This window comes from Muntiacus reevesi, chromosome 9 (genome assembly GCF_963930625.1).
Source record: "Muntiacus reevesi chromosome 9, mMunRee1.1, whole genome shotgun sequence".
Classification (NCBI taxonomy): Eukaryota; Metazoa; Chordata; class Mammalia; order Artiodactyla; family Cervidae; genus Muntiacus; species Muntiacus reevesi.
Genome location: NC_089257.1, coordinates 50164212 through 50178790, shown reverse-complemented (window position 1 = coordinate 50178790; position 14579 = coordinate 50164212). Strand labels below are relative to the sequence as shown.

General features: G+C 49.1%; 1 protein-coding gene across 7 annotated transcripts in view; it reads right to left on the bottom strand.

Moving 5' to 3' along the window:
• Positions 1-14579, bottom strand: part of AMPD3 (adenosine monophosphate deaminase 3) — a 50928-nt gene that overhangs the window by 21514 nt on the left and 14835 nt on the right. For 6 of the 7 annotated variants that reach the window (XM_065946260.1, XM_065946259.1, XM_065946257.1 and 3 more), the window contains exons 3-4: positions 4807-5011; positions 1570-1732 (exon numbers count right to left, since the gene is read on the bottom strand). In XM_065946260.1, the coding sequence (XP_065802332.1) occupies positions 1570-1732; positions 4807-5011 (368 nt within the window). The remainder of the gene's footprint in view (positions 1-1569; positions 1733-4806; positions 5012-14579) is intronic. The other variant, XM_065946262.1, reaches the window with a different exon arrangement.

Genomic DNA, 14579 nt, shown 5'->3' with positions numbered 1-14579 from the left:
CTGCATAGGGTCCCGACTGTCCCCTGCCACCACAGGCAGGAGGAAATCCTGGAATCATCAATGGAAGGAAGGTAGGAAGGTGGAGCGGCTGGCTGAGTGTCTCCCATCAGAGCTCAGAACAAATTGTTCCTGGAGCAGACGTGAACCATCCCAGGGGCTAAGGCAGCACAGAGGGGGCAAGAGATGCCACACACACCCCCATCAGGCATGGCCACAGGCCAGCACGTGAGTCCCCAAATGCAGGGCAGTGCCCATGAGAAGCAGGCAGTCCGAAAGCCGGGTCAACCACAGCCTGCACTTCACCACACTCACACCCAGGCCCCCAGGACTCTGTTCTGTATAAAGTACACCTTTGACAGTCATTTCTGCCTGCCAACAGTGGAGCAGGTGGGATCAACCCTCAGACAGACAGGGAACTGGGCCTGAGAGGGCTGAGACCCAGAGCCCCAGGTGGTAACAGATGCCCAAAGTCCAGGTTCAGTGCTTCAAGGAAGCCAGAGAAGAGACGTCTTGGCACCAACTCCACCCGGGGTCCTGGGTGCTGGCACAGACCACCAGGCCCTCATCTGATTCCCCTACCACCAACTTTCACAATTGAGGTCTCCTGTTGTCTTCATTTACATTGCTTAATGTACAGCCCCTACTGCTCCTGGATCCTTCACAGGCCAAACAGACTCCACCAGAAAGCATCCTGCCTTCTCTGATCCCCTGTTCCGTGAACTCCACAGCACATCAACATAACTACTATACCACTATACCAATCACCCACTAGATCCAGGGGCTTCCCAAGTGGCTCTAGTGGTAAGGAACCCAGCTGCCAATGCAGAAGACATAAGAGAAGCAGATTTGATCTCTGAATCAGGAAGATCCCCTGGAGGAGAGCATGCAACCCAATCCACTCCAGTATTCTTGCCTGGAGAATCCCGTGTACAGAGGAGCCTGGCAGGTTATAGTCCATAGGGTCGCAAAGAGTCAGACACGACTGAGCATGCACTAGATCCAGAACTGCACTAACTACTTCACGTGCATTATCTCGTTTCATCCTCACAACAGGCCCAAAGGATAGATACTATTAGCATTCCCATTTTACAGATTGAAAAACTGAGGTTTGGAGAAAGGCCTTCCTTTCCCAAGAAAGTGGGCTTTAGGTATTTAGAAAGTGGAGCTTAGATCGGAATGTGAGTGTGCTGGACTCCAGAGCCAACTTCCTTGCCCTGAGAACACACCCTCTCTACCTACCCCCAATCCATGCACCTCATCACTAATTTGGTATTTCCTGTCTGACTGTATAAATATCCAGGCTGAGACTGCCCATCTCCCAAGATCAGAGACTGCCTTTCAGCTCCTTCCCTCCCCCAACTTGTATAGCTCGGTTCAAAGTAAGGCACCTGGAGCACATGGAATCAACCCTGGGGGAAATGAGCAAAAAAATCAGTGTAGGAGAAGCCAGTACCAGGGCTCTGCCCTTAAAACACAATCTGAGGGAAACACATCCAACCAATAAAACATCCTGACCAACTCTAGGGCTGTACCCCACCTGGAATCCCACCTGCCGCCACAGCACCGTACCTGGGAGGCCCTCCTCCGGAGGTGCGGCATCCAGCCGCCGATGACCCAGGTACTGGGCCGTGGTGCGCGGGAAGCGGTGATACGCGAGGCGGGCATACTTCTCCCGGATCATCAGGGCCTTGGCCAGGCTCTTGGCAGCCTGCTCATAGTCCTCCACGGTGATCTGCAGGAAAAAGTTCAGAGAGCAGGCCTGAGGCCGCTGACCTAGTGAGGTCTGCCGCAAGGTGGGACCAGGACAGACAGAAGGGCACTTGGGTCTGAGGAGCATCCCCACCATGCTGCCTGACAAGTCTGTACACACACCGTCATGTATGCAGGACGCCTGATTTCCGTTTGCAAGCCTCGGATTGAGGGGTGTGCTCTGCAGACAAGCAGCCAGGCCCGGTAACAACCTCAGCCACTGAGTCTCTAATGAGCTTCTGCGGAAGATGACACCTCACACGTGCTGTCACATGTGAATGCTGAGGGATTAAGTGCATCCTGGTGACTCCATTGGGAGGGGCTGCTTGCCTCTGGCCTCCTCCAGACTCTGCCCTATGTACCTCTTCCCTTCACTGATTTTGCTCAGCATCCTTTTACTGCAGCAAATCCTGGTCACGAGTGCAGCTATGCATGGAGTCCCAGGAGTCCTCCTGGCAAATCACGGAACCCCCCAACACGGGAGGAGATTTGGGGCTCTTGGGAGGGAGGCAGGTACTCCAGTGTGCACACCCCAGGCCAGCACTCAGCACATCCCCCAAGCCAGCTGCTGCAGCACCCGGCACACAACGGGGCCCAGGCTGGACCGGGTCCCTGATGGAGTGAGCATCATCATGATCAGTTAAGAAAATACATGGGTCCTTCCGAGTGCTCAGTGCGCTGCTCTGCCAACCCCAGGCTTCTGATTCATCTGGCAGCCACCCCAATCCACCCAAGCAACAGACGCTTATGGGACAGATCCTTTCCATAAGTTTCATTTTAGTCCTCATTGCCACTCATCTCACAACTGGGGAAACAATCAGAGAGGATAAATCACAGAAAGTCAGAAAGCCACACTTCAGACCCTGAACGGATTGATTCCTGAAGCCCAAGGATGCTCTGCTTTCCCAGAGCTGCCTCGTACTCAGAGACAAATGAGATAAATGCCCCCCTCCCAGTGGACTTGTTCATCTCTGTCTGTTGGGAAGGAAGTGTGTGGCAGAAACCTGAACGTGCTGGAAGAGATAAGCAGCTAAACAGTCAGTCATTCATAAGAGGGGATAAGAGACGTGGAAAACGGAGGCACAAGACGGAGCACAGAGTGAGGAAAGCTGGGGCCCCCTCTGCTTCAGTGGAAAAAAAAAATCATTCTTAGTTTTGAAATGTTGTAAACATACAGACAAGCACTGAAGATGACAGATTCCTGTGCATCTACCTTCCAGCACTGACAGTTTTAACATTTTTTATCACTGCTTCGGATGTCTTATACGTTTACATAAATAGATCATCTCAGAGGCAGCTAAAACTCTACCCCCACCCCCCTCCGAGGAAGGTATATATCTTTCCCATGCATATGTTTATACTTTTACTTTTGTTTCCTCCTTGCTTTTTATTAAGGAAGTAGCTTCTCCTTTCCTGACTCCAGATGTCCCCATGAGGGGGTGGTAACTCCATTTTACACCTTCTGATGGCTTCTGAGAGCACAGGTGAGCAGACAATGCCAGAGACAAATATGCTCCTGCCCACAACAGAGCCAAACACTTCATCTGCAGGACCCACAGACTCAGCATGGCATGGGGCTTGGGCCAGGGCTGGAGGCATCAGAGATGGGCTCAGCATCCCAACAGACCAGCCAGCTTATTACCACTGCACACCTCAGGCCTGGCAGCAGACCCGTGGGGGGCCAAGGCGACCTGCAAAGTCAGCCTGCCACTCATGAACTGGTGGCTCTCTGGGGACCAGTCACCCAGTTCAGAGGCTCCGTGCCCTACAATGTGCCAACAAGGAGACTGACGGAAAAGAGCTGGTTAACACACCAGCCAATGTCCTCCCTTCAGCTGGCTGTCAGCCCCCTCCACTCCCCTTTCAGCTACCCTGCCCTCATGCAGGAAGTTGGGTGGGCATCACGGATTCCTGGTCAGGATGCTGTATCTCCAAACAAGGCCTGTGCTGTTTTCAATCCAACCAAAATCCCCATCCATAGAAAGGAACTTAAAGGATGGTTCATCCACACAGTGGAATATTATGCACTTGTTTAAAAAAAAAAAAGCAAGATAGCTCTTGATATAATGATATGGCATTATCTTCAAGATGTACTGTTAAGGGAAAACCTTGGCTCAGCATAATGTATGGTAACAACCATTTGTGTAAAAACAAATAAATCAACCTACATGAGCACAGTAAACACGAGCACAGTAGGTACACAGTTTACTGTGTGAGAATAAATAAGAAACCAAAACCAAGGACTGCCTCAGGAGAGGAGAATCGGGTAGCTAGAGGACTGATATAATTTTAGGGCCTTTTAAATTGTAAGCCATATGCAAAGATCTTCTATTGATTTTGTTAAAATAGAAGAAAATTTGTAAGAGTAATAAGTCACACCATCTTCTCAGATACACTGTATATCCTAAAAGTACTGTTAAAAAGAAGAGAGAATAACAAGCCAATTGAGGCATGAGTAGTAGGTTGAGGGCCAGGAAGGCAGAACCAAACCTGGTGCTAAGTGATATTTCTCTTCAAGAAGCAATAAAAATTCAGCATCCAACCAGGTGAAATTAGCACATTTTCAGTGGCTGAGTTAACTGACTTGGTGCAAACCAAGCTTGATCACATTCTAGTCACGACTCTCTTCCCGGTTCGAGGGTTTGGCCTTTGTTTAAGAACACGATGGCACACAAACCAATCCACACCAAGACTTGAATCCATTCAACATCTGAGAACTCTAAAGGGCCCAAACTGGAACCATCTCCAATGGGCTACAGGAACAGAGAGCAGTGTTCTGGGCCCAGGGCACATATGGAAACTACAGGCCACTCGATGTGCTAGCCTGAAGCCCCAGGCCCTCCCCACAAGGACAGCAGTGCCCCAGACACACACCCACACCCACCACCTTGCCTAGAATCCTCCTTCTCTCCAGACTTCTGCCCGCCACCTCCCAGACACTCACAGACCAAGCCAGGCTTTGGGGCCTGGGCGTGACCCCAAGGGACCCCAGCTTTTGCACAAGGCACACTATACAATACTCACACAGCCTCCAGAGAGCCCACGGGGACGCCTTACCCCAGCACAGTAGTCTCCACTGATGGTGACCCGCTGGAACTCGGGCATGGCATAGGGTGTGGGCGCAGGCAGGGAAGTGGCTCCAGGGAGCACGGGGGTTGCAGGAGATATGGCCGGACTGGCTGTCGGGGGACCCTTCCAATCTTGCTGTGTCGGCATTTGCAGAGACAGGGACTGGGATCGAATCATCTTAAAACTTTTCTTTCTAAAAGTGAAGGACAAGCAAAAGTGAGAGACAACAGCAGCTAATCGGGGAGAGTGATGAAGACTCTCTGTTACGGACATGGAAGGAGAATCTGCCTCTGATTAATCAGCGGTGCTGGCCCTACCGTTAAGAAGTTTCTAATTATTCATGCCTTCCTCTCACACACATCTCTCCACATGCAATATCCCAGACACCCCTCTATGCAGCCACTAAAAACTGCTTGGGCTGTGTTCGCACGGCATGTGGAACAAGTAAGTAGGCAAATGTCTCAGGAGACAGAGAGCAGACCACACAGCAGGGGTCTAACACCGAGGGCAGAAGTGAGGATGATGTCAAACTGGCCAGCATGCTGTCTTCAGATAAGCCAAACTCTTGAGTCCCAGCATGTGAAGAGTCTCAATTACAGCACATTTCACAAAGTTGATAATTTGGGGCACTGGAGCCAGAAGAGACTGTGACACCTCCTGTTTTCACAAAGGAAGAGTCAGGGGTCCAGAATGTGAAATGACTTCTACAAAGTCCTAGCCAGGCAGCTAACCCTCAGCTTCCCACCTCCCTGGTACGCTTTTTCCCCTGCTACTCCTTCCTCCAGCCTAGCAGTACCCTCCACCTGCTGCTGGCTCAGTCACAGATCTGTAGCTCTGTAACAGGAAAGCGACTGATAAGCATCAATTTCAGGTCCCTCTGGACCTGTCACCTTGACACCAAAAGATGATCTCGCAAATTCTTGGGGAAGGAGGCACAGGTTGGTTTAAACTGTCATGAGCTCATGCTTATTTGCAAGACTGATTTGTGAATACTCACCTTCTTCACTAACTAATTAGTTATGTTTCAAATGACACCACCATAAATTCTAGGATCCCTGGGCAGGAAGTTCAGCAGCAGGGAGGTGAGGCCATCAGCACTCCCCTCTCCCATGTCTCTTTCTGTCTCCGAGGGAACCCAGCACTGCTGCTCAGTGATGTCCAGTGCCAGCAACAAGCTGACTGCTTGCCCTCCTGGGCCATGGGGCCCAGCAGCATCCTGGGTACAATCCCAGCACAACCAGAGCCTATAGCCACCAGCGAAGGACTCAGTGACAACCGTGACCCTCCAGAGCCCCTAGCACCTGCCCCCTTCTCCAGGCACCAGTGACAAGTACAAGGTGTGGAGAAATCGGCTGATCTGTAAACAGACCTCATGATTCACCCGGAAGTAGCTGTCTTCCTCCTGGCCCTTGGCCAGACCTCTTCTCACAGACCCACAGTCGATTTTTCGGGAACCACAGTTCCCTGCTCTGTCTATACACTGACCGCTTGCCACGGCTCTCTGGTTCTTATCTGCCCATATGTGTTACCACCTCCTTGGGGACAAGGCCGTTTACACTTGGAAAGTGGAAGTGGCCTTTTTACAGAAGTCTGTCTTTGCCCTGCCCCTGACCCTGCATAACAGATGTACTGGGTTGTTCAGGAAACCCAGGCTGAACTCCAGGAACAACCAGTCAGGCTTTTCTGAGCCCGCCATCCATCCATCACATGGAGCTGAGTCAAACATCCCATTTCAAGAAAGATGCCAACTCATGCCTGTCAATCATTACTTAGAGGCAGACTCACCTGGAGTGATGAGGTTCCCACTTTAGCATCTTTCGGATGTTCACACCTAGAGGAGCCATTACTTTTGGCTCCCTCCAATGTTCTGACAGGTTCAGCCAGACCCCATAAGACTCTGGCCTCCATGTCACTCATATGCCTACCAGGTTACTGTTTTAATCCCTCTGCCAACTTCACCCCCACAAGCCTCAGCCAGTGTTGCCTGAGGACCAATCCTGCTAAGGAGAACCAAGGTGATATCTAAGATGACAAACAGGTAAGAAAATTTAAACAAACAAACACCAACCATGATCAGAAAGTTGGAAGGCTGCTTAAGGCAAGAGGCCACCAGGCTTATCCGAGAAATGACCATATTCCTCTGCCCCCAAGAATAACCAGCTGGCTCCCCCCACCTCAAATTCTCCTTCTTGAAGACATCCATGATAACTCTAGTCTTGGTCACCAGGTGAGCCCCAAAATTATCACAGGTGAACACAGGCTGGGGATACGGACTTTGCAGGGATAAGGTACCGGTTTAACAACAGATTGGGCCCGGACACCCTAGGCAAGTGCTTGGAATAACCAGAGCTAACCATTAGGCTCGTCTCTAAGAAAACTGGAAAAGCTAAACAGAGCGCGAGGACAGGGCCCTGCATTCATCTTCTATGGCTGCACGAGAAACACGAGCCTGGTGACCGCAAGCAGCCCCCACTTGCTGGCTCACAGTTCTGTACATGAAACGTCCAGGTGGGCACAGCTGGGCTCTATGCATGCCCAGGGTATCAAAAGGCCAAAACCGGGAGGTTGTCCACACTAGCCTCTGAACTGGAGACCCTGGGAAAGACTCCACTTTCAAGAGTCTGCTTTCATGCAGGTGGTTGGAGAATTCATCTCCACATGGCCCTACACTGAGGCCCTGGCTCCTCACTGGCTATGGGACAGGGGTCACCCTCTGATTCTTGCACACGGCGCCCTCCATCTTCTAAGCCTGGTACAGTGCCTGGCTCTGGCACTTGGAATCTCTGACCTCCCCCTCCGTGACCCCCTGAGAAGGCTCCCTGCGCTAAGGGCTGCTGTGACCAGGTCAGGCCCACTCACCTCCCTGCCTTCAGGTCCACTGAGCCACACAGCACCGCAGAATCACAGGAGCGATGCCTCATCATATTCAGAGGGTCTGAAGATTAGGGAAGGACATCTCTGGGGGGACATTCTAGAAACTCTGTCTACCACAGGTCCACATCTCATTTCCATTCTGTGCAGCTGAGGCTCAGCCACAAACGTGGAGAGCGGCAGCTGAGTGACTGAGAGAGAGAGTGTGTGTGTGTGTGTGTCCTAGCCCTCTCAAGGCTGCCTGAAGCCCCACCTGCGTCACAACAATGAAGTAACCAAATGCTTTTTCTGAGTTATAGAACCATGCAGTATCCTGGCTGGAAAGGATTTTAAAGCTACACACCCCAATCCTCCAAGGCAGCCTTCGTCTGAATACATCCAGTGACGGACAGCTCACTACATTTCTGAATAAGACGTCAGCAGTCACTCATTTATTCAAAAACCATTTCCCAAGGACCTACTCTGGAGCCATGCCAGTGCCAAGCACGCAAATACAAGGTGAACAAAATACGATCTGTGGCCACTGTTAGAAAGCATTTCCTTGTCAGGGGCCAAGACCTGTCTATCCGCAGTTCCACCTGCAGCCCCTCGCGTGAGCCCTCGGGACACAGAGCACACCAGCCCGCTCTGCCACCGCTGGCCCACCCCCTCCCTTCCCTACCCACAGGTCCACCTGGCAGAAATGCACTCCTGCCAAAGAGCTGGCAGGAGTGCGGCTATAGGACACCAGCTCCAGGCCCAGCCTGAGGGGCAAAGGGCCAGGGAGCAGGTCTGTCCTCCCTCCTGGGCCGCAGGGACCTTCCTATCCCACTAGACCCTCAGCTCAAGGACACGACCTGCTCCTCTGGGCTGTTAGCGGGCATCTCTCAGCACCTGCCTGCTGCCCCCACCACGTCTACCGCCCTTGCCTGTCCCTGTCACTCTGCTCCCACCCTCACCCTGCCTGCTCCCCAGCCCTTCCCTGTTCCTAGGCACTCCAGTTAAGAGCCCCAGGGCTCCATGCTCTTCCAGAGAAGAGTCAGCGTCTTCTCAGGAGCCTGCAGCCACCGCCCTGTGAGGTCTGGCCAGGGGAACCTTTCACCAAAGGCTCTGAACGACATACAGTGGGTCAGGAGGCATAGTGGATTTCACTTTACTCAACTACCATGTGCCAGGTCCTAGGGATCGAAGGGTAGACAAAATACTCCTCTGACTCCAGAGGCTGACCTCCATGTCCAGACAGTTCAATAGATTATCATCACACGACGTGGTTAGTGTGATGAGACAACCTGATATTTCAGGATCCCAGAGGAGACTCTAGACTCTAACCCAGACTGAGGGTGGAAGCCGGAGAGCAGGAGGGTCAGAGAAGGCTCCCTGCCTCATTCCCAGAGGGAGAGGGAAACATTCCCGAATGGGAGACTTGTTTGAAGCCCTTCTATACACACACACACACACACACACACACACACGCACACACACACACTCAGGTTGTTTTGGCAGCCCAGACCACTCCAGATGAGAATTACTATGCTAAAGGCTTGAAGCAGGAGTCATACACCAGCACAAGGTTTTATTAACAATTCTGAATCTGAATGGCATTAAGTGGGGCAGGCATTCCCACTTCCACAGGCTCATCTGCTCCTACTGCTTCCACTGATTCACATGGAAGCAGGGACCTGGGTCTAAGGAGGGGAGCAGTTGAAGAGCTGACACCTACTCTGTGAAACCAGAGGTCTCAGCCTATCTGGAAAGGAGAAGGCAGGCAAGCCAACTGTGACACGTGCTGCATGGTGGGCACCCAAAGGTGGGTGTGCAGAGGGCACAGCACACACCCGGCGTGTCTGACGGCATGGGTGTAGCTGACTTGCACACTGAAGCCCATCAGGTATGAAGACTCAGAACCTCAGCCATCTCTCCCTTCATCTGCCCCTGAGACCTGCCACTGCCCTCCCACTGCTCCTGACCATGGGTAGGTCTCTATGGACCTCTCTCCCCCTCTCCCCAGTCCTTCTCAGCCACCCTTCCTCCCCAAAGAGCACAGTCAAGTATGATATTCCTTATCTGTTAAGTGTTAAACTCTCTTCTTAACTTTAAAAGCAGATAAATTAACCTGTTCCAAACGAAGCTCCTTTGTCAATGGCCCTAAACTTAGATATGACTTACCCCTGATGTAAGAAGTTTCATAAAACAAAATGATTTAGCTGTGCTATGTTCGATTCATAACAAATATGTTTCTCTAGTTTACTCAGGGAAGTAATTGTTCTGGAGAGCTAAATTTTTCAGATAAACTCTGTCCTCTTGTTGCTGTTCAATCGCTAAGTCGTGTCTGACTCTTTGTGACCCCATGGACTGCAGCACGCCAGGCTTCCCTGTCCTTCACTATCTCCCAGAGTTTACTCAAACTCAAGTCCATCCAACAATCTCATCCTCTGTCTTCCCCTTCTCCTCTTGCCCTCAATCTTTCCCAGCATCAAGGTCTTTTCCAATGAGTTGGCTTTTCCCATCAGATGGCTGTCCCCTTTATACTCTAAAAAGAACTTCAGTGTGGTTTTTAAAAATGAAATTCATAATTCCTGTATCTGAATCAGGAATCTGAATCTGAATCATGCTGAACATAATTGAAACTTCTCTATGTGACTCAGCGTCATCATCTCGTTATTCAGTCACCAGCTTAGAGGTATTTTGTCCCAAGACTGCTGTGCTTTGAATTCTTGGGTCTGATTTTCATAATTATTCTGTTTCCTCTCTCACTGTGAACTGTTAAATAATAACAAAAACAAGAGCACTGATGATGTCTAAGCACGGGTGCTAAGCAGTCATCCTTATTAGCTCATTTAATTCTCACAAGGTAGGTCCATCATCCTCGTTTTTCAGATCAGGAAATAGGAACTTAAGGTCCTTGCCTGAGGCCACTCAGTCTAAGACACAGGCCACCACTTGAACCCAGCTGGTCTGGTTCCAAAGTCTGAGTTTGTAATCAGCACACAACACACCTGTGACTTGCCTATACAAGTCCCTCTCCCACTTTTAATTTGCTTCCTTAAATCTGTCACAGGATAAGAAACAAAGTAACCAAGCTTATTAGAACTCAGTGTGAAACAAGAACAGAAGATGGGGTGAGAGAACTGGGGGGATGACAGCTAAAACATACAGGATTTCTTTCAGGGGTAGGGGTTGAAAAAATGTTCTAAAATTCACTGTGGTGATGGCTGCACCTTGCAAATATACTAAAAAACCACTGAATCGTACACTTTAAATGAATGGATTATATGGTATGTGAATTACACCTCAATAAAGCTGCTTAAAAACAAGGAGAAGTAGAGCGCCGAAGGAACCCTGATGTGCGTTTTGGCTGCACATCAGATATTCTTACAGGGTTGTCACCCATGCTGGCTACACTGCAGCTATGTATATATGCAGGGTGGGTGAGCTCTGGCTAGGTGAGATGAGGAGATTCAAAGTGAACAACAGAGAGCTTCTGGGTGCCACCAGGGTTTTTCAGCCTTCTTGTCTTTGCCTCCTGACTTTGATTCCATAGACAGCCTACCCCGCCTGCTCACCTTGGCGCACCTTGAGTCTCCACAGAGGCCTGGTCAATGTCATCTTCCTAAGGAGGCAGAGAGGTCCCTGCAGCAAGACGTCACTGCTGACCTCCTTATCTGGCCTGCAAACTGAGCACCTCTTTGAAGCAGCCTGGGGTGCCAGCTCCCTGGAGAGGGCCCCCAGCCCTGGGAGGTTTATGACTGAGCCCAGTTCAGCTCTGAGAACTGCTGGAATCCTGACAGCAGCCTCCGTGTTTTAGGTGCTCATCTTTCTTACTCACAATCCAAGTTTCTCATTCTTTTTCTAAGAAGCTGTTTTACTTCCAAGTTCTAGCTAGTGCCTTTGCATTAGACTTTAAATAGTCTTTTTTAAATTCTTTTTTAACAACAAGAGAGAAAAAGAGAATGGTTGTACAAAAAAGCTTTCTCCAAGTACCAGAAACATTCGGGCTTGCCAGAGGAGCCAGGGCAAGAGAGACCTTTTTCCAAACTGGAAGTCCCATCTAATGTCACAGTTTGAAACGCAAATCCAGACACTCTGGGTATCTGGAAACCTGCTTTTGGCTCCAGGCTTTGGGGTTCCTTGCGAGAGCGCTCCATGTTACCATTTACGTTCCAGAGTGTCAGGGACAAGTGAGAGAAAAAGAAGCTGCAGAGAGGGCTCCTCCTCCAGACAGTTCACATCTGAATATTTGCATAACAGTGCCTCTACTGAGCAGCAAGGCTGAAAGCTAAAACTGGGGGTGCACAGCTCCAGAGGACACCAGGACATCTGACAAGTAGTCCAGGGACCAGACTGTGCTTTGGCAGAAAAGGAGCCAGTGGGCAGCAGGGAGCTGTGGTCCAGGTTTCCCTCCATTTCATTCAGCAGCCAGCAATTACATCCTGGAGAGCAGTCCCAGTGTCTCCACATGGAACCAAGGACCCCAGGCCTGACTGGAGATGGGATAGCCTCGTGGTTAAAGTGTGAGGTTCTACATTCAAAAGACCTGGGTCACTTACTGGCTATGTGTCCTAATCTGCAAAATCAAGATAAGAATAGCCACTTGATAAGCTTTCAAATCCTGAAAGATGATGCTGTGAAAGTGCTGCACTCAATACGCCATGGGATTCTCCATGCTACAGTCCACGGGGTCGCAAAGAGCCGGACACGACTGAGCCACTTCACGTCACACAGTCAAAGGCTTTGGCATAGTCAGTAAAACAGATATAGATGTTCCTCTCGAACTCTCTTGCTTTTTCAGTGATCCAGCGGATGTTGGCAATGTGATCTCTGGTCCCTTTGCCTTTTCTAAAACCAGCTTGAATATCTGGAAGTTCATGGTTCACGTATTGCTGAAGCCTGGCTTGGAGAATTTTGAGCATTACTTTATTAGCGTGTGAGATGAGTGTAATTGTGCAGTAGTTTGAGCATTCTTTGGGATTGCCTTTCTTTGGGACTGGAATGAAAACTGACCTTTTCCAGTCCTGTGGCCACTGCTGAGTTTTCCAAATTTGCTGGCATATTGAGTGCAGCACTTTCACAGCATCATCTTTCAGGATTTGAAAGCTTATCAAGTGGATATTCTTATCTTGATTTTGCAGATTAGGACACATAGCCAGTAAGTGACCCAGATCTTTTGAATGTAGAACTTTGACTGTGTAGATCATAATAAACTGTGGAAAATTCTGAAAGAGATGGGAATACCAGACCACCTGACCTGCCTCTTGAGAAACCTATATGCAGGTCAGGAAGCAACAGTTAGAAATGGAGATGGAACAACAGACTGGTTCCAAATAGGAATAAGAGTACATCAAGGCTGTGTATTGTCACCCTGCTTATTTAACTTATATGCAGAGTACATCATGAGAAACACTGGGCTGGAAGAAGCACAAGCTGGAATCAAGATTGCTGGGAGAAATATCAATAACCTCAGATATGTAGATGACACCACCATTATGGCAGAAGGTGAAGAGGAACTAAAGAGCCTCTTGATGAAAGTGAAAGAGGAGAGTGAAAAAGTTGGCTTAAAGTTCAACATTCAGAAAACTAAGATCTTGGCATCTGGTCCCATCACTTCATGACAAATAGATGGGGAAACAGTAGAAACAGTGTCAGACTTTTTTGGGGGGCTCCAAAATCACTGCAGATGGTGACTGCAGCCATGAAATGAAAAGACTCTTACTCCTTGGAAGGAAAGTTATGACCAACCTAGATACCATATTAAAAAGCAGAGACATTACTTTGCCAACAAAAGTCTGTCTAGTCAAGGCTATGGTTTTTCCAGTGGTTATATATGGATGTGAGAGTTGGACTGTGAAGAAAGCTGAGTGCCGAAGAATTGATGCTTTTGAACTGTGGTGTTGGAGAAGATTCTTGAGAGTTCCTTGAACTGCAAGGAGATCCAACCAGTCCATCCTAAAGGAGATCAGTCCTGGGTGTTCATTGGAAGGACTGATGCTGAAGCTGAAACTCCAATACTTTGGCCACCTCATGCAAAGAGTTGACTCATTGGAGAAGACCCTGATGCTGGGAGGGATTGGGGGCAGGAGGAGAAGGGGATGACAGGATGAGATGGCTGGACAGCATCACCAACTCGATAGACATGAGTTTGAGTAAACTCTGGGAGTTTGTGATGGACAGGGAGGCCTGGCATGCTGTGATTCATGGGGTCGCAAAGAGTCGGACACAACTGAGCGACTGAACTGAACTGAAGCTTAATGTGGACCTAACAAAAGCAGAAGAGATTAAGAAGAGGTGACAAGAATACACAGAAGAACTATACAAAAAAGATCTTAATGACCCACGTAATGAGGATGGTGTGGTCACTCACCTAGAGCTACAGCCAGAAATCCTGGAGTGTGAAGTCAGGTGGGCCTTAGGAAGCAATACTATAAACAAAGCTAGTGGAGATGATGGAATTTCAACTGAGCTATTTAAAATCCTAAAGGAAGATGCTATTAAAGTGCCATACTCAATATGTCAGCAAATTTGGAAAACTCAGCCATGGCCACAGGACTGGAAAAAAGAATCCCAGAGAAAGGCAATGTTAAAGAATGTTCAAACTATCATACAACTGCACTCATTTCACATGTTAGCAATGCTCAAAATTGCTCTAATCCTCCAAGCAAGGTTTCAACAGTATGTGAATGGAGAACTTCCAGATGTACAAGCTGGATTTAGAAAAGGCAGAGGAACCAGAGATCCTATAATATCCTATATTATATATTATATAATCCTATATTATTATATTAATATGATATAATCCTATATAATCCAACATCTGTTGGATTATAGAAAAAGCAAGAGAATTCCAGAAAAACATCTACTTCTGCTTCATTAACTATGCTAAAGCCTTCATTGGCTATGCTAAAGTTTGTACAACA